This window comes from Artemia sp. Qi Xiang Cuo, chromosome 16, assembly GCF_049724085.1.
Source record: "Artemia sp. Qi Xiang Cuo chromosome 16, ASM4972408v1, whole genome shotgun sequence".
Taxonomy (NCBI): Eukaryota; Metazoa; Arthropoda; class Branchiopoda; order Anostraca; family Artemiidae; genus Artemia; species Artemia sp. Qi Xiang Cuo.
In genome coordinates this window covers 12,865,858-12,880,706 of record NC_142809.1, presented here as the reverse complement: position 1 = coordinate 12,880,706, position 14,849 = coordinate 12,865,858, and the positions used below count along the sequence as shown (strand labels likewise).

The 14,849-nt window shown below is 34.9% G+C and overlaps 1 protein-coding gene across 1 annotated transcript; it reads right to left on the bottom strand.

Moving 5' to 3' along the window:
* Window positions 1-510: 510 nt before the first annotated feature.
* LOC148942581 (GPI alpha-1,6-mannosyltransferase 2-like) lies at window positions 511-14,496 on the bottom strand. Its single transcript, XM_089102309.1, has 3 exons — window positions 14,446-14,496; window positions 1,837-2,907; window positions 511-779 (listed from the first exon to the last, which is right to left on the bottom strand). The coding sequence occupies exons 1-3, from the start codon at window positions 14,494-14,496 to the stop codon at window positions 558-560; spliced, it is 1,344 nt and encodes a 447-aa protein (XP_088958435.1). The 3' UTR covers window positions 511-557.
* Between the last annotated feature and the right edge of the window lie 353 nt (window positions 14,497-14,849).

The following is a 14,849-nucleotide window of genomic DNA, read 5'->3' as shown; positions in this document are numbered from 1 at the left end:
TGCGGCCCATAGTGTAAAATATAAAAATATATCGCCATCTCTTCTCTAAAGCAGGAACTATGAAAGACCTGCAAGTTCAATCACAGTATATTACATAGATTACAGTGGTGTCAATTGGAGGAGGGGGTGCCTCTTTCAGTATTTTCATAGAAAAATACCTTTTTTGTATTGTAGTTGAAAAACAGCAAAATTACACCCCCCCCCCCCAAAAAAAAAATTGAAAAGTAACCTTTCTGGTGTTTTCATTAGAACTGCCCTTTTTGGTATTTTAATTTTTTTTAAATTGAATTTCCTCCTCCCCATATATTTTTAAAAATATATTTTTTGGTGTTTTCATAAAAAATTCCATTTTTGGCATTTTCATAGAAAAGAACAACAATACGCCCCTCGACCTGGGATAAAAAAAAAATCTTTTTGGGTATTTTCGTTGAAAAATGCCTATTTTTGGTATTACCATCGAATAGAATAAATGTAAACATACTCTATATACACTTTAGTGCCTGTATCTATAAATCAAATAGAGCCAGTAAGAAAAAATAAAAATATATTCTGCCAGATCATGTCCATGGCAGGTACAATGAGAAAGCTACACATCCAATTATAGCATATCCTATAAAAAATAGTTTGGTTGCTTTTTCAATAGACGGCACTGAGGTATTGGTAAAAAATATAAACACATCACTAAAATTGAAGTTTATGTTGATTGCATGGGTTTTGCAGACCCAGGCAGCAATCCAGTAGAGCAAAGGCGACGATGATGCTACCATCCTTGTTGTGACCTGAAACACAAAAGATAAGGTAATGCTCAATTCTGATAGAAAATAAACTTCTTCAGGTGATAAAGAATAATCGACGAATTCCTCCTGGTATTTCAGGTTTAAAGTTATACTCTAAAGAAGGGGCGCCAATTAAATGGGTTAGGGCAATTGCTCCCCCCCCTAAATTTTGAAAAAAAACCTTTGTTAGTATTTTCATTTAAAAAAAGGAACAAAAATCATTTCCCTAGTTTTTGAAAAAAACACCTTTATCATCATTAAAAAAAACTTGAGAAAAATTTTGCCCCCCCCAACTCTAAATTTCCTCGAATCAGTACTCCTACTCTCAAGTCATCTCGGGTAATTTCTCGCCAAAAAGAAGGTTCATGAGAAGGTTCAAAAGAATTCGCCAAATGAGTGAAAACTCCAGATCAACCCTGCATGGCAGTGACATCTAATCCCTTCAAAACAAGATTTCCAAGTTTGTATTTGATGTCCCCCTCCTTACTTGACCTGCTATTTATCTATGATAGCGATTTTAAGTTCAAATGCATACTGTTATAAATCAATTAATTATAGACTAAAGTTATTAATTACAGCCACAAAATTATGTTTGGTGACCACCCCCCTCTCTCTAGAAAAATAGTGATTAGCTGCGTGCATGGCTACAATTTGAAATACAGAAAAATAAAAAAGTCATAACGGAAAACATAACTTACCTGGACATGCATGAAAAGCAATCCAAATACACATAGGAATACACCATAAACAACAAATGAGTGAAAACTCCAGATCAACCCTGCATGGCAGTAAAATCTAATCCCTTCAAAACAAGATTTCCAAGTTTGTATTTGATGTCCCCCTCCTTACTTGACCTGCTATTTATCTATGATAGCGATTTTAAGTTCAAATGCATACTGTTATAAATCAATTAATTATAGACTAAAGTTATTAATTACAGCCACTAAATTATGTTTGGTGACCACCCCCGCCTCTCTAGAAAAATAGTGATTAGCTGCGTGCATGGCTACAATTTGAAATACAGAAAAATGAAAAAGTCATAACGGAAAACATAACTTACCTGGACATGCATGAAAAACAATCCAAATACACATAGGAATACACCATGAATAACAAATGGATAAAAACTTCTGATCAACCCTGCATGGATGTTGCCATCAGATCCTTTCAAACCAAGATTGAATATCAAGTCCCTTCTAGCATTAAAAAATGTCACAGCAAAACTCATCATCAACAATACGACAGGGAGTGCAAGAAGAAAATTTGGAACTTGTTTAACTTCATAATACCTTAAAAATCCTACATTCCAATGGCTTTTTTGAACATATCCATAAAAGTTGGGTATATGAGATGAACACCATTCAGGGTTAAACATACCTCTTACATTGTAATTCCTATTAATGCCATATTCCAAAAGACAATCGCTAGGGAGACTTGCTTTTTCACAGAATAGATAATATCCATACCATAAATATGCTATAAATGGTAGCACAATCAGACATACCTCAAGTGAAATTTGAAGTATACAACTCCTAATTTCATGTGATTCTTCAATCAGATAAATCTTATTTAAGTGATAATGCAATATATAACCAATATTCAGAATGCCATTCGATATGGTAGCTGCTGATAATGAAAACACAAGAGTGGCTTTAAATGGCTTATTCTTTTTCAGATAATAAAGACCACAGAATGTGAGAAAACAGAATAATGATTCACTGTATAATGAAATGAAGAATATTTTAGCTGGTGAAAATAAATAAAATATCACAGCTCTAGTGGTGAATTTCTTGTCTTGAAATGTTAAATCAGTTAACTTACGGAGGATAACTGTTGTGATAACATGAGCACTTAAATTCACTATTAATCCAGCAAATTTGATACATGTTGAAAAGTTGATATATCCAAATAAAAAGAAATATGAAATATTTGCCGAAAGATTCAAAACAAGAGGAAACAGAGGAAAAAAGGCTAACTGATTCTCATAAACGTATCCATGTTCAGCAATACTTCTAAAATACTCTGCATCCCACCTGGTTATGCCATTATGAAGCTGTGAAGTTTTGTTATTTTCACATGGGGCTCTGAAAACATCAGGATTATGTGAAGGAAACAAGCAAGGCAGTAATATCTAGAAAAAGGAAAAATAAAGATGCTAAAATGAAACATTAAAAATTAATTGACCCTACATTAAAAAGTGAGTACTTCATCACTTTTCAAAAAAAAACTTTCCTTTAGTGCATGGGCTCCAAGCACTCCCAGGATATCTAGAGGTACAAAAAGAAAATTTAAGGGAGATTCAGAAATAATATCTGTGCAATTGACTAAAAATATAGGCCTACTAAATACTGAAAAGAATCATTACAGTAAAACTAAAACTAGTCTGTTCTAAAGGTCAGGAAAAGGGGCCTGAAATCGTTTTATAAGACCCAAGGACAAATAGACTAGGCTATGAAAGGCGTGGTTATCCTATTCTTTCCCATGAAGTTATGATGGCTTCACAGGGGGCTTTGAAAACATCAAGATCATGTGAAGGAAATAAGCACGACAGTAAAATCTAGAAAAAAAAGAAAAAATAAAGATGCTAAAATGAAACATAACAAATAAATTTACTCTAAATTAAAAAGAGAGTACATTTCATCACTTTTCAAAAATGAAAAACTTTTTTCAAGGGCAAGGGCTCCCAACCAGAACAAATGCACACACCGGATGTCTAGAGGTCTAAAAAGGAAAGTTAAAAGGGATTTCAGAAATAATAGGGCCATTCTTTTGCACTAAGATCTCACATCTTTCTGCAAAGATTTCTGTTCTTTTACCTCATCTTTGTTCTAAGATTTTACAAATCGCCGATATTAGCAAAAAGTGTGAAGGACACCATCTTTCTGCAATATGGAACAATAATGCGAGATCTTTGATAATATAATCATCATTGTTCTTAGAATGCTGATCAGAGCAGAATGATGAAAGATGTTAGCAAAAGAATGCTATAAGATGTAAGATCAGAGTGCTAATATTTCACTTTTAAGCATTCTTTGCCAAAGGATGTAAGATCTTAGCACAAAGATGAGTAAAAGAACAGCCCTAAGATCTTACATCTAAGATCTCACATCTTTCTGCAAAGATTGCCATTCTTTTAACTCATCTTTGTTCTGCACAAAGTTCTCCGTTCTTTAATATCTGCACAGTTGGCTAAAAATATGAATATATACTGCAAAGAACTACTACAGTAAAACTCTTCTAGCCTGTTCTAAAGGCCAGGAAAGGGGGGCTATCATTTTTTTTTATAAGACCTAAGGACAAATAGACCTTGAAAGACCTGTTTATCCTATTTAGAAGCCAAGAAGTTTTGATATCTTCACAGGAAATTTTGAAAAAGTTCATTTTGAAAGCATCATGCTAAGGAAACAAGGAAGACAAAAATATCTATAAAAAAAAACCCGAAAAACAAGGAGACTAAGATGAGACATAAAAAATGCCCAAAATTAAAAAGTAGGCCTACATAGATTTCACCACTTTTCAAAAGTGAGGTTGCTTCCTCGAGTACAAGGGCTCCCAACAAAGACAAATACCCTTCAAGAATGTCTAGAGGTATAAAAAGACTAAGGGAGATTTGAGCAATAATGTTAGCATAATTAATTTAAAATGCATATGGTAAAAATAGTTATTCCCATAATTTTTTTTTAGCCTTTCTAAGGATCAGGAAGAGGGGCCTGAAATCGTTTTATGAGATGTCGTGACAAATAAACCTTGAAAGACCTAGTTATCCTACTTAGAAGCCATGCAGTTTTGATGGCTTCAAAGGAGGCTTTAAAAATATCAAGATCATGTGAAGGAAACAAGCATGGCAGTAATATCTAGAAAAGGGAAAAAATAAAGAACTAAGATCAAACATAACAATAAAAAGTCCAAGATGAAAAAGTGGGTATATTTCCCCATTTCCTGAAAATGACAACGCTTCCACAAGTGCAAAGGCTCCCAAGTAGGGTGAATGCACCCCCAAGATCTCTAGAGGTACAAAAAAAAACTATAAGTTGGGATACAATTCAGAGAGCAGTACTTATTACATTTGAAAAGGGCACCAAACAGGGAGCAAAATGGCACAAAAATTCCTTTTTTATGTCTGATTTCTATCCTATGCACACAACAAATAGTGCAAACCAAGAAAACCAGCAAAGTTTGTCTATAGCCCAGGGCTAGAATCAGGCTTTACGGGAGGGGGAGGGGGTGTCTTTGATAAAATTGCAAAGGTAACAGTTTTAACATTTAGAAAGAGCATTGCATGATCTAAACTAATCTAATCTAATTTTGTTCCCAGGGTCAAAGTAACAATATTTGGTAGGTTTGTGTTGTAACCCTTGGTTCATATGAAAAAAAAAAAAAAAATGCTGCAATTGCAATATTTGACAATTGCATCAATGAGCAATTTTGGTTGCCATTTTGTTCACACAAGATTTTAAAGTTGTCCAACATTTATTAAACTGAAAATATATAGTTGAAATGGATCAGAATGATGTTTTGCTTTAATGCTTTCAGGAACAAAAATACATTTTTGTGTCTCTTCACTTTTTTTGCAAATAATTTAACTGAACTTGGCAAGCCATAGTCAGCTTCTCAGTCATATCATTTTCAATACAAGCTACTTCTTCTGTTGCTGTTGTCATTATGTTAAAAAAAATTGCTCAGTTTTCCAATATGAATCGAGTTTTGTCATCTAAATAAATTAGTTGACATAGCACTGATAATCATCAATAGGCCTATTGGTAATTAAATTGCAATGATGACCAAATTTTGCTCTTGTGTGAACCTACCTCTGTGGGAAAGGGAAGTGGCTGAGACAAGAATGCTCATCATTAGTGTGGAATACAAGGATGAATACAGTCTGGACCAGATGAATTATCAGTTTTAAAAGACATTATTTGAAAAAAACTACGTTTTCTAAAGAGTTAAAGAGGCTGAGTTACAAGGTCGAACCTTAAAACGTACCGAGATCTGGAGGCACAGTTGGGGGGGCTCCTGCCCCCAAACCCCCCGCTCTCGCATCAATTAAATAAAAGAAAAAGTTTTTTAAACTGAAATGAAAAAGCGAAAATAAATATTAAAACGAACAGAAATTATTCCGTATATGAAAGAAACTGTCCCCTCCTCCACGCCTCGCTCTTTATGCTTAAGTTTTTATTGTTTAAAAAAAGAGTTGTGAGAAACTCAAACTTTAGCGTAAAGAGCGAGGCGTTGAGGAGGGCACAGCCTCTTTCATATACGGAATAATTTCTGTTCGTTTTAAGATTTAATGTCGCTCCTTACTGTCGCTCCAACTGTGCCTCCTAATCCCTGTACGTTTTAAGGTTCGACCTTGTAACTCAGCCTCTTTAACTCTTTAGAAAACGTAGTTTTTTTCAAATAATTTCTGCACGTTTTTGTACAGTTTATTACTTATTATTGCTTGACTAACTGTTAGATGATTGTGTATTATTCTTTTCTTTCTCGACAGGGTGTTTTAAGGGTCGACCTTGTAACTCAGCCTCTTTAACTCTTTAGAAAACATAATTTTTTTCAAATAATTTAAAAAAGAAACTGAGTTTTTTAAAAAAAATTTAAATTCAGTATATAAAAAATTTGATCTAACGGTGAATCGAACTTAAGTTTTCCGCCTGACAGCGAGGAGTCTCACCGCTACACTAAAGAGACATAATTGAAATTGTTTTTTAGTAACGTGATGAATCTTTTTGACGCAAGCAAAACTTGATATTTGGTTTTTGGAAAACAAGGAAGGAGTGATTAAATTGAGCTGACATTTCGAGGATAAGCTCCCAGGCCCTAGGAAAGATTATCCTTTAAATTTCAACCCGATCAGACAACGTTAAAGGGGGGTTGTTGTGGGAAAAATTAACATGGGGTAATATAGGAAAACAAGGTTTTTCGTAAATGTAAATTCGGGAGATAATTTTTTCGGTCTGAAAAAATCAAAAGGCCCTAACAGGTTGAATTCTGCTTCGAATGAGCCCTCATTCAACCGGATCCGTTGCCAACTGTGCCCTGTAGGTGTGGCTAAGAAAAAAAAAGAAATGAGGCATTTTTAGTGGCTATATTTGGTTTTTTGAAAACAGGGAAGGAGTGATCGGATTGAGCTGAAATTTCGAGGATAAGCTCCCGGGCCCTAGGAAAGCTCAACCTCTAAATTTCAGCCCAATCGGACAACGTTAAGGGGGGCTGTGGTGGGAGGGTCCAAACTTCCGGCCCAGTTTACCCCATGAAGATAAAGTCGGAGGAGGATGAAATTTTGCAAGTTTCTTAGTTTGAGCTTGGGCTACAAAATGCGATTACCGCCGTCTCTCTGCGACCTCTAGGACCTGAAATCGCTTAACATTGTGGTGGGTCGCCTCTTTATAGAGGCACAAGTGTGCCTCCTTGATAAATTCCTTTAGAACCATTGAGTCAGTAAGAAATAGGTTCCATCTTAAGCAATTTATCATATACAGGAGGAGGGCATAAAAGAGGCTACATTTGCAGCTTTCAACAAAATTTAGCTAGGATGCAAATAAATACATGATCTGATGCCTTTTTTAATTCAATAATTGCTTCAGGGTGAAATTATATTTTGAACCCTTAATGGTGCCCAAGGCTGCACCCAGGATTTGTTTTCAGATGGGGTTTTACTCAAAGATTTTTTTTTCGGGGGGAGGGAAGGTTACACAAACAATTTTTACGAATCAAAATCACATTTCAGGAGGGGTTCAAACCCCCCTAACCCCCCTCTGGGTACAGCCTTGGTGTCCCAAAAGGTAAAACAATCTACAGTAGCCAATAGTTTATAAGCATATTTCTAAAAAAAAAACCTGTCTAGTGAGAAAAATTCGCCATTTGGAGCTGATTCAGGAATAGTAACTATTATTTTCCTTATTCTTAAATATTGAAATGTTATTTTGAAAACAAATTTTCTGGAATTTTTAAAAAGAGCCTGAAACCACTCAAAAATGATGTTACAGCAAAACTGATGCTATTTTTGAGGGGGCTTCTAGCTTTTTTTATATTTGTGATTTTGTTTTCAAAATAACATTTTGCTATAACTGAATCAGCTAAAAATTGCAATTATTTCCCACAGGCCAGTTTTTTTATAAATATATTTTTAGATTTTTAGTTACTATGGACTGTTTTAAGCCCTTTAAGAGGTCAGAATGCAATATACCCCAGTAGCAATTATCGAATTATGAAGAACATAAAAATAGGCATCAAGTGATACATTCACTTTCATCCTAGCTAAATTATGTTACAAATTGCAAATTTACCAAAAACAGTAGCCAATTCAGAAGAAACAAAAAACGAGAATTGTTGATTGAGATTTCAGTAAATATGGATTTACTGACTTAGGAATCACATGAACATACCACTCAATACCTTTCTTATGCTCTTTCTGAATACAAAAGATAGAAAATACAAATACAACAAACGGGTCTATGGCCAGTAAATGAAAACAAAGAAAGAAAAAACAAAAACAAATATTTCGTCTGTATCAAACAAGGTGTCTTCAGCATAGATAAAAAAAAAAACTAAAACTAAAAAATATACATAAAACTCAAATAGACTCACCTAAATATATAATATACAATTGCTTAAAATTTACAAAATTTCTGAATAAAATAATCACTTTACTCACAAATTCAGAACATAAAAAAGGCACTGAGTGATATTTTCAGCTTATTCCTAGGTCAGTAATTTAAACTACTCCATCTTTACTGATAATTTCAACCACCACCACAGGATCTGCAATAAGTTGACTACTGTATATCAGAGATTGAATCAGGGTTGCCACCACTAGTGATTTACCACTATTTCTAGCGATTTTTTATGTTGCCAAGCGATTTTCTTCTAGCTAGTGATTTATAGTGATTTTTGTTCTAAAACTAGAGGTTTTTTCCTAAATATAGTAATTTTCAATGATATAGCACATGGATTCATGATTCAATTGAATAAATCATACAAGAAGCTAATTGATAAAAAAAAAACACACAAAATAGTGACTCACTACTACAGTTTATAATATGTTCCAGATTAGCATTTTTGCAAATATACTGCCTTTGAAACTTCCAATTTCCCATCATATGTCTAGGGGAGGGTGGGGATGGTTGGTCACATTTTTGTTCTAAAAGAAAGTTTAGCCAAAGTATGAAGACCAGAAGAACGGTTTTGACATAGAAAGATGCAGCATTCATTGTTCTAGCTTCTTTGATTTTTTTTTAGATTTATGCATCCATTATTTTTTTTTTCACCAACATTTTTAACAGGTGAGGTCAAAAGTGACCAATGTGCCCCAATGGTGGACAGCTTGGTCATGGACATGGGGTAGGTTGGTCATCTTTGTTTTACTTCCAAGACCTGACACAATTACAGTAGTAGTCTTGTTTCATTTACAAGGTGTATATTTTGCTTCAAACTCAATTTTTTCAACTTCAATTATCAACTGTTCAGCTTCAAGCACAACAAAAACTGAAAAAGATATGACTTATTCAACTGAGTACTCCCCAAGATAAACATCAAACACTAGTGCTTTCACATCACGTTCAGTCCCTCCAGAGGTTGTGGGAACTGGGAGCTTCAAAACAATATCACTTTGAGGGACTACAGCTTCGTCAATTACTTCTGGGAAAACAAATTTCCATGTGGGAGATTTCCTATGAAGGAAGGTCACAACATATCCCTCACTCGTTTCTTCCTTCACTTGACCTGCAAAGTATTTTTTCTTCTTCTTGCTGACAAATGCCACAAGAACAAAATCACCCACACTGATTTCGTCCTTTTCAGTTGGAATATCATCCAAATCACCATCAAGATCCAAGTCATTGTCCAAGACCATTTCTCTTCACTAACAGAGCTTGCTTCTGCTTTGGCGAAAAGTGCCCTTACTTCTGTAGTATTTTTATTGATTTACTGGTGTTTCTCATCCCAATAAAAACAAACTTCCAAATTTTTCGTTTCTTCTTAGCTGACAGTTCTTCAATCAAGGCATTTTTAACTGGTGTATTTGTGATAACTTGAGATTTGCCCTTCTTTTTTTTGATTGCATCAGTTCTTTTTGGTCGAGCTTTTGGATAGGGTCTTACTACTTCTTGACTAGTAGCAGCAGTCACTAATGCCACAGGCGCTCGAGAAGTTGTCAAACAGGCTGCAGTTTATGGCTTGTGTGGGGTGGGAAGGTTAACGTGACAGTGTGAGACTTTTTCATAAGCTCAGGTGACTCAATGTTAACATGACTGGCATGATTGTCCATTAGAAGCAGCACTGGTCTGTCAATGCTTGGCTTGCTATGGCAAATAAAGTGCTCCAGAAAAACAACAAAGTTCTCTCTAGTCATCCATCCTGAGGAATGAGAAACACCCACACTCCCTGGCGGAAATCCCTTCATCATGTGTGGGAGATACTTTACCCTTGGGAAAATCATGAATGTTGGGATAATAGTGCCTTCAGCTGACACAGCTGTGCACATGGTAACTAGTACCCCTCTTTCTCCAGATGTAATCCTGCCAACTTGTTTATTTCCCTTCTCAGCAACTGTTTTTCTTGGATTCTGATCAAAGTGGGGCCAATCTTGTCTAGATTCCAAACATCACAAGCAGCAAAACTATATTTATGCAACAGTTCCTTGTATGTGTCAAAAAAAAGCATTGACTACAGGTCTGTTAAAAGCAGTTGCCCTTGCAATACTTGTTGCTTCTGGAGATCTGAGAGAAAGCATTGGGTTACACCGTAAGAAGGCCCAGAGCAAGTCCTTACCAGCTGTTCTAGCTTCTTCCCAATGACAAATATCCTTACCGAGTTTCTGCACAAACTCAAATGCCAAGGTTCTGACTTCTTTTGGAGACAGTCCGTGCTGAAAATGGGATGCTCTGACAAGATGTAGCTCAAGACTGTAACATTACTAACATTGGTTGCACTTGTACGACCTTCTTCAGAGAATTTGTGGGCATAGCGTTTTAGAGTAGAGTGGGGGATATCCATCTCACATGCAATAGTGGCAAATTTTCCACCTTCCAGTACTTTTTGCACAGCTTGTCTCATGACTTCTGGGGGAATGGTCCCATTTTGTGTTTTTCTATTGTAGCCTAAGTCTGCATTTCTTTTGGATCTCACCTAGAGAGATGACATAATAATAACCAAAAACAAAAATATACTGATCTGCACTTATGGAAGAAATGTGAATTTACTGTTTTTTTAACCCAGTGGGGCAGGTTGGACAGTGCATCTTCAGAATGACCAACCTTCCTCCCAAAAACATGTCCAACCTGCCCCACACAGGACGCACAAACAAAAACATGGTTCTATGAAAAACTAATAATGTTGAGAGCTTACTTCCAAGTCTAAAAGGAAACCAATTAATAGGCTGCTATATCCTGGAATCATTTCTGAGATTGGCCTTCTCATTCTCTAACAAAACAACATTAAGTCTAGCAACAATTCTGAAAAAAAAACTAAAAAAAAACTAGAAAAGTTTTGTCCACTCTTTTCACATCAAGGCTACTGCTGCCATTTTTTCATGGCATGACTGCACTGTAATTCCTCATATTCAGTAGGAGTTTCCAATTTTTTTCCAACAGATGGCAGACAAATATCCAAGTGTTCAACCTGCCCCACTGACCAACCATCCCCACCCTCCCCTATATCAGTTATAGACCCCAGAGCAACCTAGTTGCCCCAGGGCAAACCTAGTTAATTGCAAAAATGTTCTATACTTCATATTTCACAACATTTGCTCAGATCAAATCTTTGTCTTCATATTTATGGTTGTTTATCTCTACAATCTATCAGTTCTAAGTTAGATTTCCTTCTGTTAAAATCTTTGAAAGTGGAGTGAATGTTGGATATGAATACACCCTCTATGTCTGCAAATAGAACAGAAATAGAGTCATTGAAAAATAAGAAGGTTGATATACATTAAACATAATTTTCTAAATAAAAAAATAAGTCACTGAAAAAAAAATAGGACTTAGTGCTTTTTATAATAGGATTTGTAATATATCTAGATAGATCAAACTGATTGTAATTTGGTAATTGAAGTTGGTTGGGAGTAAGGGGGGGTATCTACTCTGGGAGTTGGCTAATGGTTTTAATCTTTACTTATAATATCTAATAAAAACTCCAATAATTCTCCAAATTTTCTTATTTGTAATTGACACACCTAATAAGTGCAGATAACATCCTTTTCTTTGATTTTTTGGATTTATGTGCTAACCAAAACTCTAGAAATGGAATCTTGATATCAATTGACATATCATCAACTTATTATGTTGATTCCAATTATATAAGATTCATTAAGCATTGTTTTACCCATAAAAGGCTAAGAAACTGCAATAGGGAGGAAACATCCACTAAAAGTCAAGGAATTTTATTTAGAATCAAACCATTAGATTTGCTGTATCAGAGAATCCTACTGCAGAGGTTTCAAGCCCCTATCTGCAAAAGTGTTGATTGCTACTAGCCCCCACTACCATGTCCCTCTTTTCCCAAAAAATTGTTTGATCAAAAGTTTGAGATAATCATTTTGTTTAGCACAGTTGAAAGTTCCTAAACTGTACCTTTAGATTTAACATGATCCATGCAGCCCTTGAGGATAGGTCTGGGGATGAAAGTATGCTAAGGATAATAAGGATAATGTAGAATCTACAAAAACCAGTTTCATAGCCACAAAGACAACTAACAGGTGACAGAATGCATTGGACTGGTATAACCTAGGCTATATATTTGCCCATTAAGGGGGGGGGGTAAGATTAGGTTACTTTACCCCCGCACCCCTAATGTGCAAATATATAGCCCAAATTATATTATTATATAAACCAAAGTATTCTAGCCTACTTTATCACACTTTGGGATATTTTATTAGGATTAACATAACTTTACTTCTTGGGCATGTTCTGTATAATTAACAAGTACCTCTTTTGTTTATTAAAGTAGCAATAAGACTGATGCTTATCAAAATTTGTGAAGGGTAGAACCAATTTTTTCCATGAAAATATAAAAAGGTCATTTTCTAAATTGCCCTGGTGTCCCAGTAATTATACTAGCTCAACTAGAGTAAAAAGAAAATAGTTTCTATATTTTTTGGGGGGGAAAATGGGGGTTTTGAATTGACAAGGAAAACAATAAAAAGAAAAAGGGTAAAATTCCACTTTAGCTACTTTTGGCTATCTTGGAAAGGGGTTCAGTTAGAAAAATAGAACTTTCAAGGATGGGTCTACAGGCTAAAGTATGTCCCAGGAAATAATTTCAAAAAAATAATTTCTTTATCTCTGGCTTAAGTTCAAAAATGTAATTCCTGTAATTTGAGTAGAATTTTAAGCTATACAATGTTTTTTCTCAAAATTTAGGAATGAATATCTTTAAAATTTTTTAAATTGAGGTTGAGCAAAGTTGTGAAACTGAAAACATTTTGTTTTACTTCATTTAAGCAGTAGAACTATTTTGCAAGGTTTTACTTTTGTAACACACAAATTTTCAAAGATCATCAAAGGTCAGGGAGCTCTAGAGGGAGAAGGAGTGGAGGTAGGTGCTTCAAAATACCTTCCCAGGACATAGTTCAGTAAATATTTGGCAGTTCATATTATTGACTTAGGAATATACCACTTGATGCCTTTTTTATGCACTTTACAAATATAATAATTGCTTCAATTGGAAATTCAAATTTACCCACCCTCACCCCCCTAAAGTGCAAATACATACCCTGAATTGTAACCACACAAAGAAGTTATCAACACTAGGTAAGTTATTAAAAAGCAGTTAAAAATATTACTAGTTTATACATAAGCTATTCAAGAGTAACATATTCCAAAAACACTTATTTATAACAATTCAAACCTCATTTATTAGACAACTCAAATATAAAATGTTTTCCTACTGTTTCAAGTTTTTGTGAATGCCACCAACAAAAATAGCACTGAATATTGTGATTCATAACTTTGCTGTAGACAATTCATGGTATATTCCAATTCAGGGTATATATTTGCACATTAGGGGGGTGGATGTGGGTAAATTTGAATTTCTGATAGAAGCAAGTATTATAGGCTATTTGTAAAGAGAAGAAAACAAGGCATCAAGTGGTAGGCCTATGTTCACTTTATTTGTAAGTCAATAATATGAACTGACAAAAATTTATTCATATTTTAGCCTGTAGACCCATCCCTGAAAAGTATCAACTTCCTAGCCTAACCCAACTGCTTTCCAAGCCAAAAGTAGCTAAAATAGAATTTTACCAGAAAAAGAAAATACTTTGATTAATTTTTGGCTATCTTTGTAAATATAAAGGGTAATTTTTGCATGATAAAAAACGAAACGTCAATCTAAAGGTATTTTTCCACATCTAGGAGGGTAATTTTACCCCCTTCCTGTAGTTGTGCCTGTATAGAATATGGTAAAGAAGCAAAACAATTATTAATTACAGTGATAAATAGTATTAAATAATTCTTTTGATTTCTAATCAACAATCTAGCGATTTTTATCCCAGGGCAGCAACTCTGGGTTGAATAGGCTATCTACAGCAATATTTTTTAGAAGCATAATGTCAGAAAGTATTTGGTAGAGGGGTGGGGTGCAATTGTTGAAACAATTGCCATTACACTTTTGAATAGAGAATGAGCAATATTTAAGATATTTGATTTTACTGTAGCTAAATCTAATATATTCATACCAATACAAACACAAATAACAGGTTTACACGTGCTATTAATTTTAAAATCATTGCTTATAGTTAAAGCCAATGATGCCATTTGCCTGACTTAGATAGCGGACCAAGGGAGGCGAAAATGCGCAATCGACGCATTTTCGCTATAAATTTTTTTGGGTGGAGTTTGAAATTCAGGGTAAAACTTTGAAAGAGGCTCATGCGGAGCTTGCCCTTCCCCTTGAAAAACTGTTCCAGAAGTCTCTTGACACGAAAAAAGTCCCTCGAGATTGGAGAAATGCGAATATTCCACCTGTTCACAAGGGTGGAAGCAGGAACTGTGCTGCCAATTACCGACCAATTAGCATCACCACGACAGTCAGTAAAATCCTCGAAGGAATTGCAAACACCACTGTTATGAAACACCTGAT

What these genes read in the sequence shown, in the direction of transcription:
- LOC148942581 (XM_089102309.1), bottom strand. Translation starts at nt 14,496, where the DNA reads ATGATTTTAAAATTAATAGCACGTGTAAACCTGTTATTTGTGTTTGTA. An exon ending in TGTTATTTGTGTTTGTATTG is followed by an intron (nt 2,908 to 14,445) that starts GTATGAATATAT and finishes TCCTTTTTCTAG; the next exon opens with ATATTACTGCCTTGCTTGTT. An exon ending in TGTTTTTCATGCATGTCCAG is followed by an intron (nt 780 to 1,836) that starts GTAAGTTATGTT and finishes TTTGTGTTTCAG; the next exon opens with GTCACAACAAGGATGGTAGC.